The sequence below is a fragment of the Oncorhynchus nerka genome, linkage group LG9a (genome assembly GCF_034236695.1).
Source record: "Oncorhynchus nerka isolate Pitt River linkage group LG9a, Oner_Uvic_2.0, whole genome shotgun sequence".
NCBI lineage: Eukaryota > Metazoa > Chordata > Actinopteri > Salmoniformes > Salmonidae > Oncorhynchus > Oncorhynchus nerka.
The window spans coordinates 16,397,397-16,419,055 of record NC_088404.1 but is presented as its reverse complement, the minus strand read 5'-3'; the positions used below and the strand labels follow the sequence as shown (position 1 = coordinate 16,419,055).

Here is a 21,659-nt window from a genome sequence, read left to right as displayed (position 1 = left end):
TTTGAGAGTTTTAAAAAAGTGCTATAAAAGTTAAACTCTTAACACTACAATGGCTTCAGTATATATATTTTTTAGCCTTCACCACCTCCCTCCCATTGACCCTCGTTTGGTTCCAAAGAACATAGTCTCTCATGACTATGAAGGGGCTGGCATTCATGATTCACATACCTCAGGACCACGAGATTTATGGAGTTATAGTCTACATGGCTCTAAGGAGGAGCACCATTCAGAAGTCATCAATAAGGGATAAACCAATGACTGTTAGCTCACACACAAAGATGGTGATTATCCAAATATACAGCATTTTTATGTCTAGGAAATTGTTATTTTTCCGATAACACTAATTCAGCGATAAAATCTGGAGACAGCCAGTGGATAAACTGCTCAAGAATGACAAAAAAACTAATCTTTAGGAATGGTATCGACATGATGCCATTAAGTTGTTCCTGTCTGTGCTTGACTGTATTGACAAGTTCTTCTGATGCAGTTCAGCCGGACACTCCCTGAACCAGTTAAGGTTTAAAACCTGGAACAAAAAACAATATTTCACATTCCACTGAGGAAATATACAATGACCATGGATTTAGTTTAAATCCCTGGATATTCTAAAAATACGTCTGCTACGTATCCACATTTTGTCTGTGCGTGTGCCTGGACTCCCAGAATCCAAATGTGTTCCATCATACCTGGCATGAGTAAGCAGGGGTTGGATTAACCAATACATTCAACGACCACCGCACCGGCCTCCCTCGGTCACAGGGCCACAATGACTGACTACTCTCTTGTCCACCACTCACGCTGCGATTGTACAGCCGACCACTGACCCCATGCATAACGTTAACATACACTGGACAGTTGTTACCTCTGTGCGGGGGTGGGGGTGCATTGCTATTAGCACAATGACATGTTATCTGTTCCCATAGACTTGCAGTCATTGAGCCAACAACCGTCCATTTAAAAGCTTGTCTCAGCACAGCTATTTTCAGGTCTCTCTAGAGATGTTCGATCGGGTTCAAGTCCGGGCTCTGGCTGAGCCACTCAAGGACATTCAGAGACTTCCCTGAAGCCACTCCTGCGTGATCTTCGCTTTGTGATTAGGGTTGTTGTCATGTTGAAAAGTGAACCTTCGCTCCAGTCTGAGGTCCTGAGCGCTCTTGGTGCAGTCTCAAAAACCATCAAGCACTATGATGAAACTGGCTATCATGAGGGACGCCACAGGAAAGGAAGACCCAGAGTTACCCCTGGTGCAGAGGATAAGTTCATTAGAGTTACCAGCCTCGGAAATCAGCAATTAACTGCACCTCAGATTGCACCTCACAGAGTTCAAGTATCAGACACATTTTAACATCAACTGTTCAGAGGAGAAGCGTGAATCAGGCCTTAATGGCTGAATTGCTGCAAAAAAAACACTACTAAAGGACACCAATAAGAAAAAGATACTTGCTTGGGCCAAGAAACATGAGCAATGGGCATTAGACTGGTGGAAATCTGTCCTTTGGTCTGATGAGTCCAAATTTGAGATTTTTGGTTCCAACCGCCGTGTCTTTGTGAGATGCAGAGTAGGTCAACGGATGATCTCCGCATGTGTGGTTCCCACCATAAAGCATGGAGGAGGAGGTGTTATGCTGTGGGGGTGCTTTACTGGTGACACTGTCTGATTTATTTAGAATTCAAGACACACTTAACCAGCATGCCTACCACAGCGATACGCCATCCCATCTGGTTTGCGCTTAGTGGGACTATCATTTGTTTTCCAACAGGACAATAACCCAACACACCTCCAAGCTGTGTAAGGGCCATTTGACCAAGAAGGAGCATGCAAAGCTTTCATCAAGGCAAAGGGTGGCTACCGTGACGAATCTAAAATAAAAAAATTATTTAACACTTGTTTGGTTACTACATGATACCATATGTGCAATTTAATAGTTTTGATATCTTCACTATTATTCTACAGACTATGTAGATAAAAGTAAATATAAAGAAAAACCCTTGAGTAGGTGTGTCCAAACTTTTGACTGGTACAGCAAATGGATGATTTATAAAGCCAGGCACATTTAACTATTGATTATAGACCCTTTTTATTTAGAGTTTCCTCTCTCCTCACTTTTCTTAGACGATAAGGCAAGGGCAGTTTTCTCAATTCCCCATACTGCTGCTGCATCCGCCGCATTGTTCTCAACACCAATATACTGGTTAACTTTGCTATTAAGCACATGGTCTAAGAAAAGGCACTAATTCAACAGCCCACTGATGTGTTTCAGAACTGCGGACAGCAACCACTACGCAAAGCGGGAGGAAACGCATTTGTTACAAAATAATATAATTTTGGCCTCCCGAGTGGTGCAGTGGTTTAAGGCGTCACTACAGACCCGGGTTCGATCCCAGGCTGTGTCACAGTCGGCAATTTTGAGTGTGACTCCAAATTCAGACCTCCATGGGTTGATACATTTGATTTCCATTGATAATTTTTGTGTGATTTTGTTGTCAGCACATTCAACTATGTAAAGAAAAAAGTATTTAATAAGAATATTTGACTCATTCAGATCTAGGATGTGTTATTTTAGTGTTCCCTTTATTTTTTGGAGCAGTGTATATATATTTTATGCTATTGCTCGACTAAAGAAATCTTGGTCGACCAACAGCCTATGGACCAAACAATCGTCCAGTCAACTAAATGGGGTCCGCCCTATTAGCTAGCTAATAAGGTATCATACTTTACAAATTGAAGACCAAAGGTAAACGGCCCGCGAGTAGTTTTAGAATGGCCCACGACATGGTTTATGAATGAATGACAAATTAATTGTAAATTAATGCAAAAACAACAACACTTTGAAACCTTTTCAGCGTGATTAGAATGAAACACTTCCTTCGTTGCGGTGGAAAAGTTTTGGCGTATTCCATGTAGGAGGGGTTAAGAGGGAGTCTAAGATGATGCATCTCAATTGGTATACCGGTTTTGGAGTGACAGGTAAGCCTCACCCAATGATCCAGTTTGTTTACATCCTAGCTAGATGTAGGTACTGTAATTTCTGGACTATTAAGCGCACCTGAATATAAACCGCACCCACTGAATTTAAAAATAATATGTATTTTGTACATAAATAAGCCGCACATGTCTATAAGCCGCAGGTTCCTACCGGTCCTTTGAAACAAATGAACTTTACACAGCCTTTAAACGAAACACGGCTTGTAACAAAAATGTAAAAAATAGCAGTAAACAGTAGCCTCCCAAGAAAGTCATTGGTCACCATCTTCCTCCTCCTGTGCACTGAAACCACTGAAGTCATCTCCTTCGGTGTCGGAGTTGAATAGCCTCAGAATTGCTTCATCCGATGTTGGATCGCTGCCCTCTTCAACACGCAGCAGTCCAGCCTTTCGAAACCCGTTGATGATAGTGGATTTTTTGACAATGCTCCATGCTGTTAGCAGCTCTATTTCCTTTTCCAACAGCCAGATCGATCACCTTCAACTTGAAAGCTGCATCATATGCATTTCTCCGTGTCTTTGCCATGATGAGGGTGACAAAATGACTACCGTAATCAGAATGATGGGAAGTTTGAGCGCGCTCGATTTACGTCACATTATGTGACGGTGCTCAATTTTTTGGCTGCATGAATCTTGTGAATGTGGGAAAAACCCATAAATTAGCCGCGTCATTGTAGAAACCGCGGGGTTCAAAGCGTGGGAAAAAAGTAGCGGCTTATAGTCCGGAAATTACGGTATGTTATATTAGACAGGATACAGTGCAATCGGATAACTTGCTAGCAACTGGTGACTGCCGGTATGGCGGTAATACGTTCAACACATCAGCCCTAGTCAGTCCCAGTGGGCCACTGAGCCCTTTTTAGCCTAAATTTAAAAGTAAAAGAATAATTATACACTAGCTGGCTAGTTGGCAAAACATTGTTGCCTCAGCATTGAAAGTTAGTTAGGTATCGAACATAGCTGTACTGGCCATCATTATAAGCTGCTAGCTGGGATATATAATTAGGATGAACCGTCATTCCAAAATCGGTTGACCAATAGAATCATTATACCTTCCTCTAAACCCCTCATTACACCTCCCTCTAAACCCCTCATTACACCTCCCTCTAAACCCCTCATTACACCTCCCTCTAAACCCCTCATTACACCTCCCTCTAAACCCCACCTAAACGGAATGAACGTGCTAAAACTTTGCAACTGCAAAAAAAAGGCAGCGAAAGCAAAGGGCCGGGTAAACGTAACCCAAAAATGTTTTGCATTAATGTACAATTAATTTGTACTTGCCTTTAAAAATAAAATCCTTGCAATTTTTATTTAGCAAGGAACTGTTTGGGAAGAAACAAAACATTTTCTCTGTAGTAATGGTACAACCATAACACTAACAAATCTGCACTCTATAGAGCCTTGGAAACGACGCTAAAGTAAAGCTTAATCATTACAACAATTATCTGAAATAAAAATTACAGGCGCAGTGCTCCCAAATTAAAATTTCAGGTTGCACAGCAAAATATTTAGGAGCGTATGTGACCAAAGTCGACCTTAGAGCCCTGTCGATCCTATCTGGGGAACTGCAACAGCCCTTTAAACCACAAAACAAACATTTCAACATCTTGAAAATGTAGGTTTGATATTTATTTTCTCAATTGATCTTGTAAACGCAATGCGTTTCTCACTATATCTAGGCCTACACTTTTAAGGTCAAACAGCAGTCACTGATTAGGTAATAGACTATGTACTGTTCCAAATGGTGGGGCTACCATGTGCAAAAACATGGATTCTAACAGAAACAAAAATATGCACGCCATCTTTTCTGCCATGGAAACACATCAACAGCTCCACCCACCTGGTAAAAACAGGAAGCTGTGATTGGATGACCTGGACCCTGATGATGACCAGCAGCAAGGTGCTGATGATGAGGACGATGAGCTTGAGGAGCGTCTGAAGGACAGCATAGGGGAAACCATCTTTACCCCTCAGCACCTGGAGGAGTGTATCCAACAGCATGGGCAGTGTGAACTGAGAGAGGTGGGGGGAGAACGAGAGAGGGATTGAGAGAGACAGTGTGAGAAACAATTAAATGACTTATCTGTACACAGGATTCACAATGGGGTGGGAGAGGTCAGTTGTGTTGATTTTCCATTCTAGTCTACCTCCAGTTGAGAAACACTGATCAGTTAACAATGTTTTCTGGATACAAGGCCTAGCCTTGTCTGAATACTAAGCTTGAAGGCAAATCAACAGAGTGAAATTAAGCATTTAAACCAAACAGTGGCTGTTCTATGAAGTGCAAACAAATCCTCAACTAATATAACCAGATGGATCAAAAGATCCTTAAATATTTGGGGGCAAAAATAGACTAACAAGTTACATGATACAAACGCATCAGGGAGCCAAAGCCAAGACTCCTCTTTATATGCAAGCAGGGGCCTTAGCGTTGATAAAGTGTCCGAGACGAGGGAGAGATGCCAAAACAGCTGCTCACCATCATTCCTTTTCAAGTAACCCTTTTGTAGTAAAAATGGGAGCTAGCCAGTATCATAAAAAAAAAAATCATCCAATAACTCAAATCTATTACTGGGTTTCGTAAGCGAGGGCGTGACCGTGAGTAATTGTTGAAGCGATGGCGAGTGTTGCACTGTGGAGCGATGTTACGGGCATGGCCTGCCTTAGCAGTTGTGCAATTTTGTACATTCCCATTTTGTTGTCATTCTGATAAGGGTCATTGACGGTGTAAACATCCTGTTTTTGACCTAAATTACACTATGTTAATAAAGTATTACGTGTTTAATTGTAAGTGAGCGTTAAGCCTTTTCTTTTCAAAAGCTCGTATCATTTTATGATTGCACTTTGTTTCACATTGGTTGAGCGCCTACTTCTCCTCTCCAAACGTACCCCTTGTGCAACAAACACCTCGTGGACACAGCAGATGGCGATGACTGTGATGCCTTGCTCCTTGCATAAAGTGGCTGCAGCCACCAGAACAACAGTCACAGCAATGGGAGTCCACACTAGAGAGAGAAAGAAAGGTTGAAAAGAAATAAGGAAAATAGAGAATAGGATGTCACAATCTACAAAAATGAATGCATTTTGAAACCACTTGATTTATGCCATATTCTACCTCATTGTTGACTACACCAAATTCAGCCAGAATGATGCAAAACATCAGCTTGCTTGTTATTAGCGTTGCAAAGCTACCAGTAATTTACCAAATTTAACTAAATCGTCAGTCATTTTGGTAATTAACAGAAAATATGGCAATCTATCGTATCTTTGGTCAATTATACTTGAAAAGCCTTTTTAAATTTTTTTATAAATAAATTCAGCAAAGAGAAACATCCCTTTTTCAGGACCCTGTCTTTCAAAAATAATTTGTAAAATCCAAATAACTTCACAGATCTTAATTGAAAAGGGGTTAAACACTGTTTCCCATTATTGTTCAATGAACCATAAACAATTAATGAACATGCACCTGTGGAACGGTCGTTAAGACGCTAACAGCTTACAGACGGTGGGCAATTAAGGTCACAGTTATGAAAACTTAAAGACACTAAAGAGGCCTTTCTACTGACTCTGAAAAACAACAAAAGAAAAATGCCAAGGGTCCATGTTCATCTGCGTGAACATGCCTTAGGCATGCTGCAAGGAGGCATGAGGCCTGCAGATGTGGCCAGGGCAATACATTTCAATGTACGTACTGTGAGACGCCTAAGACAGCACTACAGAGACAGGACAGACTGGTGATCATCCTCGCAGTGGCAGACCATGTGTAACACCTGCACAGGATCAGGTACATCCGAACATCACACCTGCGGGACAGGTAGAGGGTGGCAACAACAACTGCCCGAGTTACACCAGGAACGCACAATCCCTCCATCAGTGCTCAGACTGTCTGCAATAGGCTGACAAGTACACAAGTATCTATATCCACAGTAAAACGAGTCCTATATCAACATAACCTGAAAGGCCACTAGGCAAGGAAGAAGCCACTGCTCCAAAACTGCCTTAAAAAAAAGCCAGACTACAGTTTGCAACTGCACATGGGGACATAAATTGTACTTTTTGGAATAATGTCCTCTGGTTTGATGAGACAAAATTAGAACTGTTTGGCCATAATGACAATCATTATGTTGGAGGAAAAAGGGGGAGGCTTGGAAGCCCGAAGAACACCATCCCAACCGTGAAGCACGGGGGTGGCAGCATCATGTTGTGGGGGTGCTTTGCTGCAGGAGTGACTGGTGCACTTCACAAAATAGATGTCATCATGAGGCAGGAAAATGGAGATAATGAAGCAACATCTCAAGAAATCAGTCAGGAAGTTAAAGCTTGGTCGCAAATGGGTCTTCCAAATGGACAATGACCACAAGTATACTTCCAAAGTTGTGGCAAAATGGTTTAAAGACAACAAAGTCAAGGTATTGGAGTGGCCATCACAAAGCACTGACCTCAATCCTACAGCAAATTTGTGGGCAGAACTGAAGTAGTGTTGCGTGCAAGGAGGCCTGCAAACCTGACTCAGTTACACCAGCTCTGTCAGGAGGAATGGGCTAAAATTCACCAAACTTATTGTGGGAAGATTGTGGAAGGCTACCCGAAACGTTTGACCCAAGTTAAACAATTTAAAGGCAATGCTACCAAATACTAATTGAGTGTATGTAAACTTCTTGGGAAGTTTGGAATATGAAAGAAATAAAAACATTCTTAAAATAAAGTGGTGATCCTAACTGACCTAAGACAGGTAATGTTTACTATAATTAAATGTCAGGAATTGTGAAAAACTCTGCAAATCTTTTCCCTTCAGCACCTGGAGGAGAGTACCCATTGACTTTTCACAACTGCCACCAGTTTCATGCAAAAACAGTCACATTTTTTTTTTTTATATGTAAGTGTGTACAAGAAAAAAATAAGTATTAATATTCCATGCTGAAACTCATTAAACACCAAACGGTATTCAGTAGGTTCATGGTTTATGTTTAGGATTATGTTTTACAGCTTTTATAATTATTTCATATATTTTTCATGTCCACACAGAGGGCCAGAGATGATTACAGATATCTTTAATAATCTGATGTGCCCAAAAGGGCCACTAGATGTCTTGTGAGACTACATAAAATGCTTGGTAGTTTATTGGTCAACTTCAAAAGTTTCAAACGTACTTGTTAAACAGTGTAAACACACCTGGCTGTTTGAAGGCTTTGTAAATTGTTTGTGGAGGAAAATGTGTATCTACTGTATCTGCGTGTTATGAACATGGACTATAGGCCACCGGAATATACATTGATGTGGTGTGATGAGTGGAAAATGTGTATTACATAAATGGACAATTCTTCACGTATGAAGAATTCTTCACTCCTCATTCACATATGCGGTGTACATTTTTTGTTTTGACATTTAAGGCCTGTTGAAATGGGAGTTAATTACTCAAGTTTTGGTTCGTTGCGCGCAAATTCACTTGACAGATTTGACTGTTGAAATTTCTTGAAATTTCCTAAGCTCCGCCTCATCACCAACTTATAAGGTGCTCATCACCAACTTCATCCTGCAGCCATCGGCAGCATTATGGGAGTATATTGTCAACCAATCATTAGGGTGTTTTTGTTTGACTCGTGAATGTGACGAAAGACAAATGACACAGGAATCAATTTGCCGTGATTTGTGTGTACAGTGATATGCTATTGGAAAACCAGTGGCCTACTTTCAGCTGTTGCATCTCCCCTGACTTCACTCCTAGACTTTCGTCTAGTTTGTTGCTTTAGCCGTACCCTTCAAAATGCGCCCGTTGCTGCTTGTGGCAATGTCGTCTAGCTAAGTCTACCTATGAGATTGACTTCATAATTTAATGTGACCTGCCAGATTCCGAAGCTTGAAAACCCCATTCGATTTTTACCCCCATAAAAAACTTAAACTGAACATAATTCTGGATTGTTTATATTTTAGTTTGAGTCAAAGAATAGTTTCACTACATTTTTAAACAGGTTTGTTTATTATTTTATTTCAGTTTACTCAATTGTTTATGATTCGCTTAAGTTTTAGTTCATTAAAATAACCTTGGTGCCCTCAAATCGTTCCTTGAGTTGATATCTACCTTGTTATTTTCCTTAACCAATTGACACATTCTTTCAGACACTTAACTTCCCCATTCTGACAGTTGTCCTCATGAGAACTGTAATCTTTCAGAAATCAAACCCCATCATGATTCAATGGGAATTAATTGCATCTTCAAATGTAATCTTTCACAACGTAAAGCCTTTATCTATCAACACGGCCGCCTACACAAAGCCTGTAATAAGTTCCTCTATCCATTTGAAACGGTTGATCTGACATTCCGAATACTTCCAGCGGTCTAAGGTGTGCGGTGCAAAGCGAGACTTGGCGATGAATACTACCCCAACCGCCTATGAGGGTGCCATAACGAGTCAGGGCATGGGTCTTGTTGTCTTGTTGTTCTCTGAAGGCTTGCAACCAACAGGGGGAGGGGTACAGAACACTCACTGAATAACAGACTAGCAAGTAGGAGCATGCATCTCATTGTCCTGTTTTCCTCTGAAACCTGTGTGTGTGTGTCAAACAGGGGGACAGTATTGGTTGAGGTCTACAGTAAAAGTAGTTTCACCGATGGATTGGTCAGCTCCATTAGATCTGGTGTAGGCCAGGAACGCCGCCAGGAGGAAGATGGAGGACAGGAGCTCCGCTCTTCCTACGACACCAGTCACCTGTAAGAGGAACCAAAAGTAAAAAAGTTCAAAGTCAACATTTCCGGCACCAATATGTTATTCTCTCACCAATCAATCGAGGAGGTCCTCACTCCCCATGGCACCCATCACCTGTCCTTCCATGGTATCAGGGATGTCCCTACCCCATCAAAATGTAAAATGGTTAGGGTAGGTGTTAAGGTTAAGGATGTCCCAAGGATCCCGGAGAGCACAATATGTACAGTCAGGGGTACAAAGTTAAAAGAAAACGTTCAATGTCAACATTTCCAGGACAAAGATAGTTTTCTCATGAATCATTCTAATCCATCAACAACCTTTAAAACACTTCCTCCTCAGTCTCTATGGAAGTTCACACCTCTCAACATGTCTACCAGGTATGCCTGGAATCTTCTGCAACCTGATTCTCCGTCCACCTAACTGTGAAAACCACAAGCTGTGTGAATCAGATCGCAGCAGATTCCAGGCTGTGAAAACAATCAAAAAGATGTCCGGCATCAGAGCCTAAAGTCAACACCCGCCAAATGCAGGTAGATTTTGGCATTTGTATTTATTAGGGATTCCCATTAGCAGCAACTACTCTTCCTAGAGTCCAAAAACATTAAGGCACTTACATTACATATAAAATAGTACATCATAACATTATTACACCACTACATATCTACAATACAAAATGTATAATACTAACAACAATATTACAATGTATGCATTTGTCTGTACCTTTGCGTGTCTCTTCACAGTCCCTGCTGTTCCATAAGGTGTATTTTTACCAGTTTTTTTTACCAGACTCTACTGCTTGCATCAGTTACCTAATGTTCCATGTAGTCATGGCTCTATTGAAGTACTGTGCGCCTCCCATAGTCTGTTCTGCATTGGCAGGTAAGATGCCCATTTCACTAGCCACGTTGGGTGGTCAAGGTGTGAGCATTTCTCAAGTGAGAGCATTTCACTGGCAGTTGTGAATACAAATAGTCAAGTATGATCACATTTATTAAAATGCATTCGGAAAGTATTCAGCCTCATTTACATTTTGTTACGTTACATCCTTATTCTAAAATGTATTAAAATCTTCCTTCCCCCTTCAAATCTACACTCAATATCCCATAATTACAAAGCAAAAACAAGTTTAGAATTGTGCACATTTATTATAAATACAAAAATGGAAATATGACATCTACATAAGCATTCAGACCCTTTACTCAGTACTTTGTTGAAGCACCTTTGGAGGTGATTACAGCCTCGAGTATTCTTGGGTATGACGCTACAAGCTTGGCACGCCTGTATTTGGGGAGTTTCTCCCATTCCTCTCTACAAATCCTCTCAATCTCTCAGGTTGGATAGGGAGCATCGCTGCACAGCTATTTTCAGGTCTCTCCAGAGATGTTTGATCGGTTTCAAGTCCGGGCTCTGGCTGGGCCACTCCAGGACATTTAGAGACTTGTCCCGAAGCCACTCCTGCGTTGTCATGGCTGTGTGCTTAAGGTCATTGTCCTGTTGGAAAGTGAACCTTCACCCCAGTCTGAGGTCCTAAGTGCTCTGGAGAATGTTTTTTTCTGAAGGATCTCTCTGTACTTTAGCCAGGATCGAGGGAAAGATGAACGGAGTAGTCTCTCAGTCCCTATACCTGAAAAATATCCCCACAGCATGATGCTGCCAGCACCATGCTTCACCATAGGGATGGTGTCAGGTTTCCTCCAGACATGACATACATGTTCCATCTTGGCTTCATTAGATTCCTTTAGGTGCCTTTGGCAAACTCCAAGCGGGCTGTCATGTGCCTCTTACTGAGGAGTGGCTTTCGTCTTGCCACTCTACCATAAAGGCCTGAATGGTGGAGTGCTGCAGAGATGGTTGTCCTTCTGGAAGGTTCTCGCATCTCCACAGAGGATCTCTGTAGCTCTGTCAGAGTGACCATCGGATTCTTGGTCACCTCCCTGACTAAGGCCCTTCTCCCCCGATTGTTCAGTTTGGCCGGCAGCCAGTGCTAGGAAGAGTCTTGGTGGTTCCAAACTTACTCAATTTAAGAACAATGGAGGCCACTGTGTTCTTGGGAACCTTCCATGCTGCAGAAATGTTTTGGTACCCTTCCCCAGATCTGTGCCTCGACACAATCCTGTCTCGGAGCTCTACGGACAATTCTTTCGACCTGATGGCTTGGTTTTTGCTCTGACATGCACCGTCAACTGTGGGACCTTATATAGACAGGTGTGTGTCTTTCCAAATCATGTCCAATCAATTGAATTTACTACAGGTGAACTCCAATGTTGTACAAACATCTCAAAGATGATCAACGGAAACAGGATGGACGGGAGATCAATTTCAAATCTCTTAGCAAAGGGTCTGAATAGTTATGTACTTTAACATTTTTATATATTTGCAAAAATGTCTAAAAACCTCTTTCGGCTTTGTCATTATGGGGTATTGTGTGTAGATTAAATGAACATTTTCCCTCATCAATCTATTTGAGAATAAGGCTACGTAACAAAATGTGGAAAAAGTCAAGGTGTCTGAATAAATGCTGCAGTAGCTGTTTTCAAAGTATTTCTGCCATTTCGTTTCATAGTTAATAAATTACGTCGCACAAAATCAAAGAACAAATTCTATATAGCCTACCCCACCTCACGCTGCAACACTCCCTGGCTGAGGGCTGTGTGCTCTTGAAGAACTAAGTGAAAGACAGATTTTTAGAAGCACTGCGGACAGGCATAAAAGTTGGTCTAATTTACTTGAAACTAGTGAGGAAATCAGTCAATGGAAATACATTCATTAGGCCTTAATCTATGGATTTCACATGACTGGGAAATCAGATACACAGACACAGTGCCCCCGGTATTTCTGTGCATTCAAATTGCCATAGATAAAATGCAATTGTGTTCGTTGTCTCTAGTTTATGCCTGCCCATACTTTAACCCCACTGCAACCATGGGGCACTCTGTTCACAACGGTGACATCAGAAAAGCGCTTGCCCACACGACGCCAAACACGAGGTCAGCTGATCGTACTGACAAATTCTTTAATACGTCTGAGGCGGCTTACGGTAGAGAAAATGTTGATCACTGGCAACATCTCTGGTGGACATGACTGCAGTCAGCATGCCAACTGCTCACTCCCTAAAAACTTGGCACAGTGTGTCGTGACAAAACTGCACATTTTAGAGTGGCCTTTAATTGTCCAAAAGGCTCCTTAACCGCTTCTACCCCCAAGCCATAAGACTGCTAAACAATTAATCAAATGGTCATCGGACAATTTACATTGACCCCGCCTCCCTCCATTTGTTTTTTTTTACACTGCTGCTACTCGCTGTTTATTATCTATGCATAGTCACTTCACCCCTACCTACATGTACAACTTACCTAGACTAACTGTACTACATTGACTCGGTACCCTCTGTATATAGCACCGTTATTGTTATTTTATTGTGTTACTTTTTATTATTTGGTTATATTTTAATTCAGTATAGAAAAACATTGTTTTAGAAACCTTAGAATGCACGCTTCGGTTTCTTTGTGTTTTATTGGTGTAATTTTAGCAGCTGGTTCATTTTTCTTCTTTCCATCTACCTGCTACAGTGGCTGGTGGACTAAAACGTTTATTTTATGCCCTGCCAGGCATAAATCATGGAGGGAGACCACAGAGGTGGCTCGCAGTGGCTCTTGCAGTACAGGGGCCTCTAGCAGAAATATGTGAATGCTGACTGCCATCTTATGCGAGCACATGGAACTGCACGTTTTCTTTGCACAGGAGCGGCTGGGCTAGGAGATCCTCCACCATGAAGAGAGCATGTTGAGAAAACATTTGGAAACGCCTTGAGGTACTACCTGGACTTGCCCAATAAGAAACAGATTTACATATTTATGATGTCATACAAATGTAGTTCAATCTAAATATGTTCACTATGTTGAGATACCAGACACAGATGCAGCACAAATACACTGAACTACACATTCAGAAAGACAGACACTAAGAGGCTCACAACGGTCTCTTTGTCAGTGTTGATCATGAAGGGGACGTTCAGTACATCAAATGAAAAACAAATGATCCGTTGAGCGATTCCAGATCAAGATAACGTGATTGCATTGCTCGTCCAGGGGCTTCTTTTTTGACTCTGAGTGAAATGGGCCCTTTCAAAGGACTGTCAGGCTGCACTCAGCTGAAGGAGAGAACACCATGAGGAAGATGAGAAGCAGTTTGAGGGAGCACTGAGCTGTGTAACATTACCACTCCCTTTACCAGAGCAGCAGAATGTTGTCTTTGTTCTTTTTCTATCCTGTTTTTCTGTTCTATTCTTCTAAGGCCTGTCTGGTCGCCGGTGCAACTCAATTGAATGGGGCAAAATGGGGGGGTAAAGGGGTTAAGTAAATAGGCGAGAGGAGAGAAGTTGTTGTTGAGGTAGACAGTAATGACATTGATGGGTTAAATTCGAGTTCATTCCCAATTCATGTATTGAAAAGCACATATCAAATGACCAATTCAGTAAAACAAATAGTGAAGGAACTGACGGCAACTTCTGAATTGCATTATTTTCATGTCACTAACTGCATGCAGGTCTGTACAACTCAGATACAACGCCTACTACATAAAGTTGAGCAACTCTTGCTCGCCCTCTGTGCCATCTGACACGGTGGCTGGATTAACAAGTTAAGCTTTATTTTGATGTATTGCACTTGTGATTTCATGAAAATGTAATATTTAGAGTAATTTAATTTGAATTTGGCGCTCTGCCATTTCACCGGATGTTGTCGAGGTGTCCCACTAGCCTATCCCAAACAGGATTTTAAAAAATCTAAAAAATGTTTTAATTATATTTATTAACGGGATCGGCTCATAACACCAGCCACACTACACGATTAAGGATAAACAGTTCTGACACTGACAGAACTGTCGGAGCCTACAATCACACCACTTGATATACATGTGCTTTGCTTTTAAACTAGCTCCTGATTGTCCACCAGATGCAAACACTTTGCGTTCTGGCGGAAGTCATTCCTTGTCAATGGAGCATTGTTCATTTCTCTACCATAAGCTCCTTCCAATGTTGATTTTGGCAGTGTGTCCAACCTCCTCACAACCGCAGACCACATCTAAACCACGCCATTACAGGACATCCAGCTTCTTCACTTGCGGGATCGTCTGACACAGCTGATGACACCCGGACAGCTGATGAAACTGGGTTTTCACAACTAAAGAATTACTGCTGAAACTGTCAGAAAAAAAGTCTCAGGGAAGCTCATCTGCGTGTTCGTCGCTCTCACCAGAGTCTTGACCTGATTGCAGTTTGACATCGTAACCAACTTCAGTGGGCAAATGCTCACCTTCGATGGCCACTGGCATGCTGGATTAGTTCTCTCTTCACAGATGAAACCCGGTTTCTGGGCAAATGGCAGACAATGTGTATGGTGTCGTGTGGGCGAGCGGTTCGCTGATGTCAACGTTGTGAACAGAGTGGCCCATGGTGGCGGTAGGGTTATGGTATGGGCAGGCATAAGCTATGAACAACGAATGGCAATTTGAATGCACAGAGATACCATGACGGACAAGATCCTGGAGGCCCATTGTCATGCCATTCATGCTTATATTTGAACCTTGGTCTGACTTCACAACCTGCGGATGTCCAAACATTTAAAATAATTTCACCAAGGCCTTAACAATACTAGGAGCTGTGATTTTCCCCAGTTGAATGGTCTCTGGGAAACGAGTGGCAGCGCACATGATGGTCAAGAGAAACTGATTGCCACTCTGCGTTGGGCAAATGACCAACACATTCCACCAGGACTCCGAAACGTTTGTCAAAAGTAGGAATAAGCTGCAGAGCTGCAACCGGTACAGCTTGATTTGGTTTACCTGTCTTACGTCAAACAGTAAGCCACAACATCCTGATTCAGACCAAGCCAGAAGAAGTTATGCAAGATACAGTCATAAGTACTGTAGACCCCAAGATGGCCCGCCATTCTACCATAGTGAGCCAACCTCAGTATCTCTTCTCGAAGTGTAACTGGAACAACAATTTGAGATACACTGGGCCACTCGTCTTGCCCAGAAGTGGCACGAGAAAGCCATTTCCTCACGAGAACACCATCTTTCAAAGTAACCCACAAAATACGAACCCCTCTGGATGAATCTCAGCAAGAAGATGGGAGACTGTTCAGCAATCAGCTGCTTCCTAGACATCAAACTGTCAACTTTATGGATCCTCCTTTCTCTGGTCCTACAAATTCGCTCACCTTTGGGGTTTTCAAATGAGAGTTTAACTCAGGAGGTTTATCGAAATCTGGAACAGAAAGATGTCTCAGACAGGTCGATCATGGTGGGATCGCTGACATCCTCAACACTAAACTTGCTCCCGGCGACTTTGAGACAAAGCACATGTAACGGCACACGTTGGGAACACTCTAGGGTAATTATGTGATAATCCATCAGGTTCCTCTACTCTGGGTTCCTTACAAACGACAGGATTTGGCACAACATTCCCTCTATCCAAATTGTTTCTAAAAATAAATGAGACGCCCTCCTCTCCCTGTTAGACTAGGCCTCACTCCAAAGACAACGGAACCAGAAACAAGATCAGACGAGTTCCACCTTATGCAAAAGGAACTTCCATGCAACCCATTCCCACACCTTGTACTAACAAACTGTAACCAGTTGCTGAAGCATCAGACAAAGACAAAACACCCCCTGGGCTGCCCCAGTGTTTTACAGTATCTTCACCGGCTGCATAACAGAATTGCCACTTGTTTTCTGAAAATCCTTATCTTTGGGCATTCTAGAAAAAAACAAATTAAATACCTACAGTTAAATGCGTTACAAGATGAAGCAGATCGCCTTCTTCATTTCACCTGTCACATTATTTTACATTATGAGGCTTAAAAAGTTCCTCAGAACAGTTGAGCCAGTCACAGGTTTGAAAATAGCACAACGGGAGAAAGTGGGAGAAGGTGAGTCCAGCTGTGTATTGACAGGTGTCATATTTATATTGAACATCTGTGTGTGTGTGTGTGTGTGTGGGGGGGAGGGGGGTCCAAGAGTGATCAGGGGCATGCAACTATAGTTTTCCTTCAAAGAAAATACACTGAACAAAAATATAAAACGCAACATGTAAAGTGTTCCTCCCATGTTTAAATGCTCTGTAATAAAAGATCCCAGAAATTATTGCCAAGATAATCCATCCACCTGACAGGTGTAGTAAATATTAAAAAGCATGATCATTGCGCAGGTGCACCATGTGCTGGAGACAATAAAAGGGCACTCTAAAATGTGCAGTCTAGTCAAACACCACAATGGCATAGTTTAGAGGGGGAGAGCAATTGGCATGCTGAATGCAGGAATGTCCATCAGAACTGTTGCCAGAGAATTGACAGTTAATATCTCTTCCATAAGCTGCTTCAGACATCGTTTTAAAGAATTTGGCAGTACATCCAACCGGCCTCTCAAACGCAGACCACGTGTATGACGTTGTGTGAACAGAGAGCTCCATGGTGGCGGTGGGGTTGTGGAATGGGCAGGCATATTGTTGCGTCTAGAAAGCCAGCATCCCGGAGTCGCCTCTTCACTGTTGACGTTGAGACTGGTGTTTTGCGGGTACTATTTAATGAAGCTGCCAGTTGAGGACTTGTGAGACGTCTGTTTCTCAAAGTAGACACTAATGTACTTGTCCTCTTGCTCAGTTGTGCACCGGGGCCTCCCACTCTTTCTATTCTGGCTAGAGCCCGTTTGCGTTGTTCTGTGAAGGGAGTAGTACACAGCGTTGTACGAGATCTTCAGTTTCTTTGCAATTTCTCACGTGGAATAGCCTTCATTTCTCAGAACAAGAATAGTCTGATGAGTTTCAGAAGAAGGTTCTTTGTTTCTGGACATTTTGAGCCTGTAATCGAACCCACAAACGCTGATGCTCCGGGACTCTCAACTAGTCTAAAGAAGGCCAGTTGTATTGCTTCTTTAAAATCAGGACAACAGTTTTTAGCTGTGCTAACATAATTGAAAAAGGGTTTTCTAATGATCAATTAGCCTTTTAAAATGACAAACTTGGATTAGCTAACAACATGCCATTGGAACACAGGAGTGATGGTTGCTGATAATGGGCCTCTGTACACCTATGTAGATATTTCATAAGAAAACCAGCCGTTTCCACCTACAATAGTCATTTACAACATTAACAATGTCTACACTGTATTTCTGATCAATTTGATGTTATTTTAATGGACAAAAAAAAGAGATTTTCTTTAAAAAACAAGGACATTTCTAAGTGATCCCAAACTTTTGAAAGGTAGTGTACATTATTGCAACACAATCGGCAAAAAATAGCTTCATTTTCATTAGATAACAGAAGTGCAACGGTATTTGGATGGCAGCCACACAAATAAATTAGCTTACAATGAAAAGGCTGTTTTTGCAGAAACGATGCATGGTCATCATTTTTCTAATGTTTAGGTCTATCAGTTTAGTGCAACTGAAGCACAAAATGAGTCTGATGCCCAGCAGAAATGACAATAAGAAGCTTTTTAGATCTGCATTTACAAAATGCAGCAAGATTACTCATGCATTAGATTTTTTTCCTACATGAAAAACACAGAATTCAAGATATACATAGGGGTCGTGTTAAACTTTATATCTAAGTAAGTGGCTGGAATATTAAGGTGACTGGGCATCATAGTGTTAGCTTTCTGCCGTGTTTGAGAAGTCAAAGCGCTTTGGATGCGTTATCTATACAGCTGCCACTGCCATCTTGATTTCCTTGCGTTTTTCCTCCTCTTCATTCTCGGCAGTCTGCTGCTCCTCCCACTTCTCTGAGCAGAGCAGGCCCGTTGCCCTAACGACTTCAAAATCCACAGACACAGCATGTAAGCATGCTGATTGAGAGCCAGTACTGTTCTTACTTCAGACTAACATGGTTTCACGTATACTTGTGAAGGTCAATACTCACCAAAAATGAAATTCAGTGCCCCACAGTGCATTTTTCAAAACAATTTACATAGCCTTATTCTAAAATGTATTAAATTGTTTTTTCCCCTCATCAATCTACACAATATACCATGACGACAAATCTTCACAAAATAATTACTGAAATATCACATTTAGACAAGTATTCAGACCCTTTACTCAGTACTTTGCTGAAGCACCATTGGCAGCGATTACAGCTTTGAGTGTTCTTGGGTATTACGCACACCTGTATTTGCAGAGTTTCTCAATATTCTCTGTAGATCCTCTCAAGCACCGTCAGGTTGGATGGGGAGCGTCGCTGCACAGCTATTTTCAGGTCTCTCCAGAGATGTTAGATTGGATTCAAGTCCGAGCTCCAGCTGGGCCACTCAAGCACACTCCGAGACTTGTCCCGAAGCCGCTCCTAAGTTGTCTTGTCTGTGTGCTTAGGGTCGTTGTGAACCTTCGCCCCTGAGCGCTCTGGGCAGGCTTTCATCAAGGATCTCACTGTACTTTACTCCATCTTTTCCTCGATCTTAACTAGTCTCCCAGTCTCTGCCGCTGAAAAACATCCCCACAGCATGGTGTTGTCGCCACCATGCTTCACCGTAGGGATGGTGCCAGGTTTCCTCTAGACATGACGCTTGGCATTCAGGGCAAAGTTCAATCTTGGTTTCATCAGACCAAAGATTCTTGTTTCGCATAGTCAGAGTACTTTAGGTGCCTTTTGGCAAGCGGGCTTTCATGTGTCTTTTACTGAGGAGTGGCTTCCGTCTGGCAATTCTACCATAAAGACCTGATTGTCGGGGGGCTGAAGAGATGGGAGAACCATTTCCACAGAGGAACTCTGGAGCTCTGTCAGAGTGACCATCGGGTTCATGGTCACCTCTCTGACCAAGGCCCTTCTCCTCCGATTGCTCCGTTTGGCCAGGTGGCCAGCTCTAGAAAGTGCCTTGGTGGTCCCAAACGTCTTCTATTTAAGAATTATGAAGGCCACTGTGTTCTTGGGGATATTTTAATGCTGCAGAAATTGTTTGGTACCCTTCCCCAGATCTGTGCCTCGACACAATCCTGTCTCTGAGCTCTACGGACAAATCCTTCGAACTCATAACTTGGTTTTTGCTCTGACATGCACTGTCAACTGTGGGACCTTATATTTATTTAAGCTTTATTTAACTAGGCAAGTCATTTAAGAACAAATTCTTATTTACAATGATGGCCTACCATCATTATATAGACAGGTGTGTGCATTTCCAAATCATGTCCAATCAATTGAATTTACTACAGGTGGACTAATGTTGTAGAAAAATCTCAAGGATGATCAATGGAACAGAACAAAGGGTCTGAATACTTCTGTAAATAAGGTATCCCTTTTGTTAATATATTTGCAATTTCTAAAAACCTATTTCGGCTTTATCATTATGGGGTATTGTTTGTAGATTAATGAGGGAAAATGTTAATTTAATCTATTTTAGAATAAGGCTACGTAACAAAAATGTGGATAAAGTCAAGGGGTATGAAAACTTTCTGAATGCACTATATAGTCAAATAAATTCTGCAGTAGCTGTTTTCAAAGTATTTCTGCCATTTTGTTTCATAGTTGGTCAATTAAAATCGCACAAAATCAAAGAACAAATCCTATATAGCCAACCCACCTCATTCTGCAACACTCCCTGGCTGAGGGCTGTGTGCTCTTGAAGAACTAAGTGAAAGAAAGATTTTTAGAAGCGCTGTGGACAGGCATAAAAGTTGGCATAATTTACTTGAAACTATAAAGTCTACTGAAGTGAGACTTTGTCCTTGTGGTTCTTGGCAATTAATACTGAAGCAAAATATAAAACAACTATATCAAAGATTTTACGGAGTTACACTTCATGAGGAAATCAGTCAATTTAAATAAATTAGGCCCTAATCTATTGATTTCACATGACTGGGAATACAGATACGCATCAGTTGGTCATCGATACAGTACCTTAAAAAATAAAAATGGGCCTCAGGATCCCGTAACAATATTTCTGTGCATTCAAATTTACATCGATAAACTGCAATTGTGTTAGTTGTCCGTAGCTTATGCCTGCCCATACTATAACCCCACCACCACCACGGGGCACTCTGTTCACCCGTTGACATCAGCAAACCTCTCGCCCACATGACCTCATACACATGGTCTGCAGTTGTGAGGCTGGTTGGACGTACTGACACATTCTCTAAAACGTTGTTTATGGTAGAGAAAGGAACATTTAGATATCTGGCAACATCTCTGGTGGACATTCCTGCAGTCAGCATGCCAACTGCACGCTCCCTCAACTGTGACATAGTGTGTGACAAAACTGCACATTTGAGAGTGGCCCTTTTATTGTCCCTAGCTCAAGGTGCACCTGCGTAATGATCATGCTCTTTAATCAGCCTCTTGATATACCCCACACCTATCAGGTGGGCGCATCATCTTGGGAAAGAAATCCTCGCAACAGTGATGTAAACAAATTTGGGTACAAAATTTGAGAGAAATAAGCGTTGTGTGCATGGGAACTTTCTGGGATCTTTCATTTCAGATCATGAAAGATGGGACTAACACTTAACATGTTGCATTTATATTTTAGTTCAGCATAGTAATACATTTGTTTTTAAAACATTACAAAGCATGCTCATCTGTTTTTTGTGTGTTTTGTTGGTGTCTGGATACTGCCCACCCCTAGAGGGTAGTTTTATGTGTCAACACAGACTCATCTGCAAGGACTGAAGCTTTCTCAAGAGTGAGATCCTTGTGCTCATAAACGTAGGTAGCAAGCCTTTCGTGAAGGCAATTCTTGAACTGCTAGAGAAGTACGAGTGTCTAAGTCCTTAAGGTCCTTGACCTCTTGAGAACCGCACGACCGATCAAAAAGACATACTTGTTCCCTTGCTAAATCAACATGGCTTTGTGACTGTCTTTTGTAATTGACAGAACTGTTGTCTGTATGCCTCTGGGACCAACTCGTAAGCCCGAAGGATAGCAGCTTTAACAGTGTCATAATCTTAACTCTGATCAAGAGATAAAGCAGCGTACCCTTTCTA

The 21,659-nt window shown here is 41.9% G+C and overlaps 1 protein-coding gene across 1 annotated transcript in view; it reads right to left on the bottom strand.

Annotated features, from left to right (window-relative positions):
- The window catches only part of tmtc3 (transmembrane O-mannosyltransferase targeting cadherins 3), a 135,779-nt gene that overhangs the window by 97,350 nt on the left and 16,770 nt on the right, over positions 1-21,659 (bottom strand). The window contains exons 4-6 of the mRNA XM_029667427.2: positions 9,596-9,695; positions 5,878-5,993; positions 4,829-5,001 (exon numbers count right to left, since the gene is read on the bottom strand). Of these exons, the coding sequence (XP_029523287.1) occupies positions 4,829-5,001; positions 5,878-5,993; positions 9,596-9,695 (389 nt within the window). The remainder of the gene's footprint in view (positions 1-4,828; positions 5,002-5,877; positions 5,994-9,595; positions 9,696-21,659) is intronic.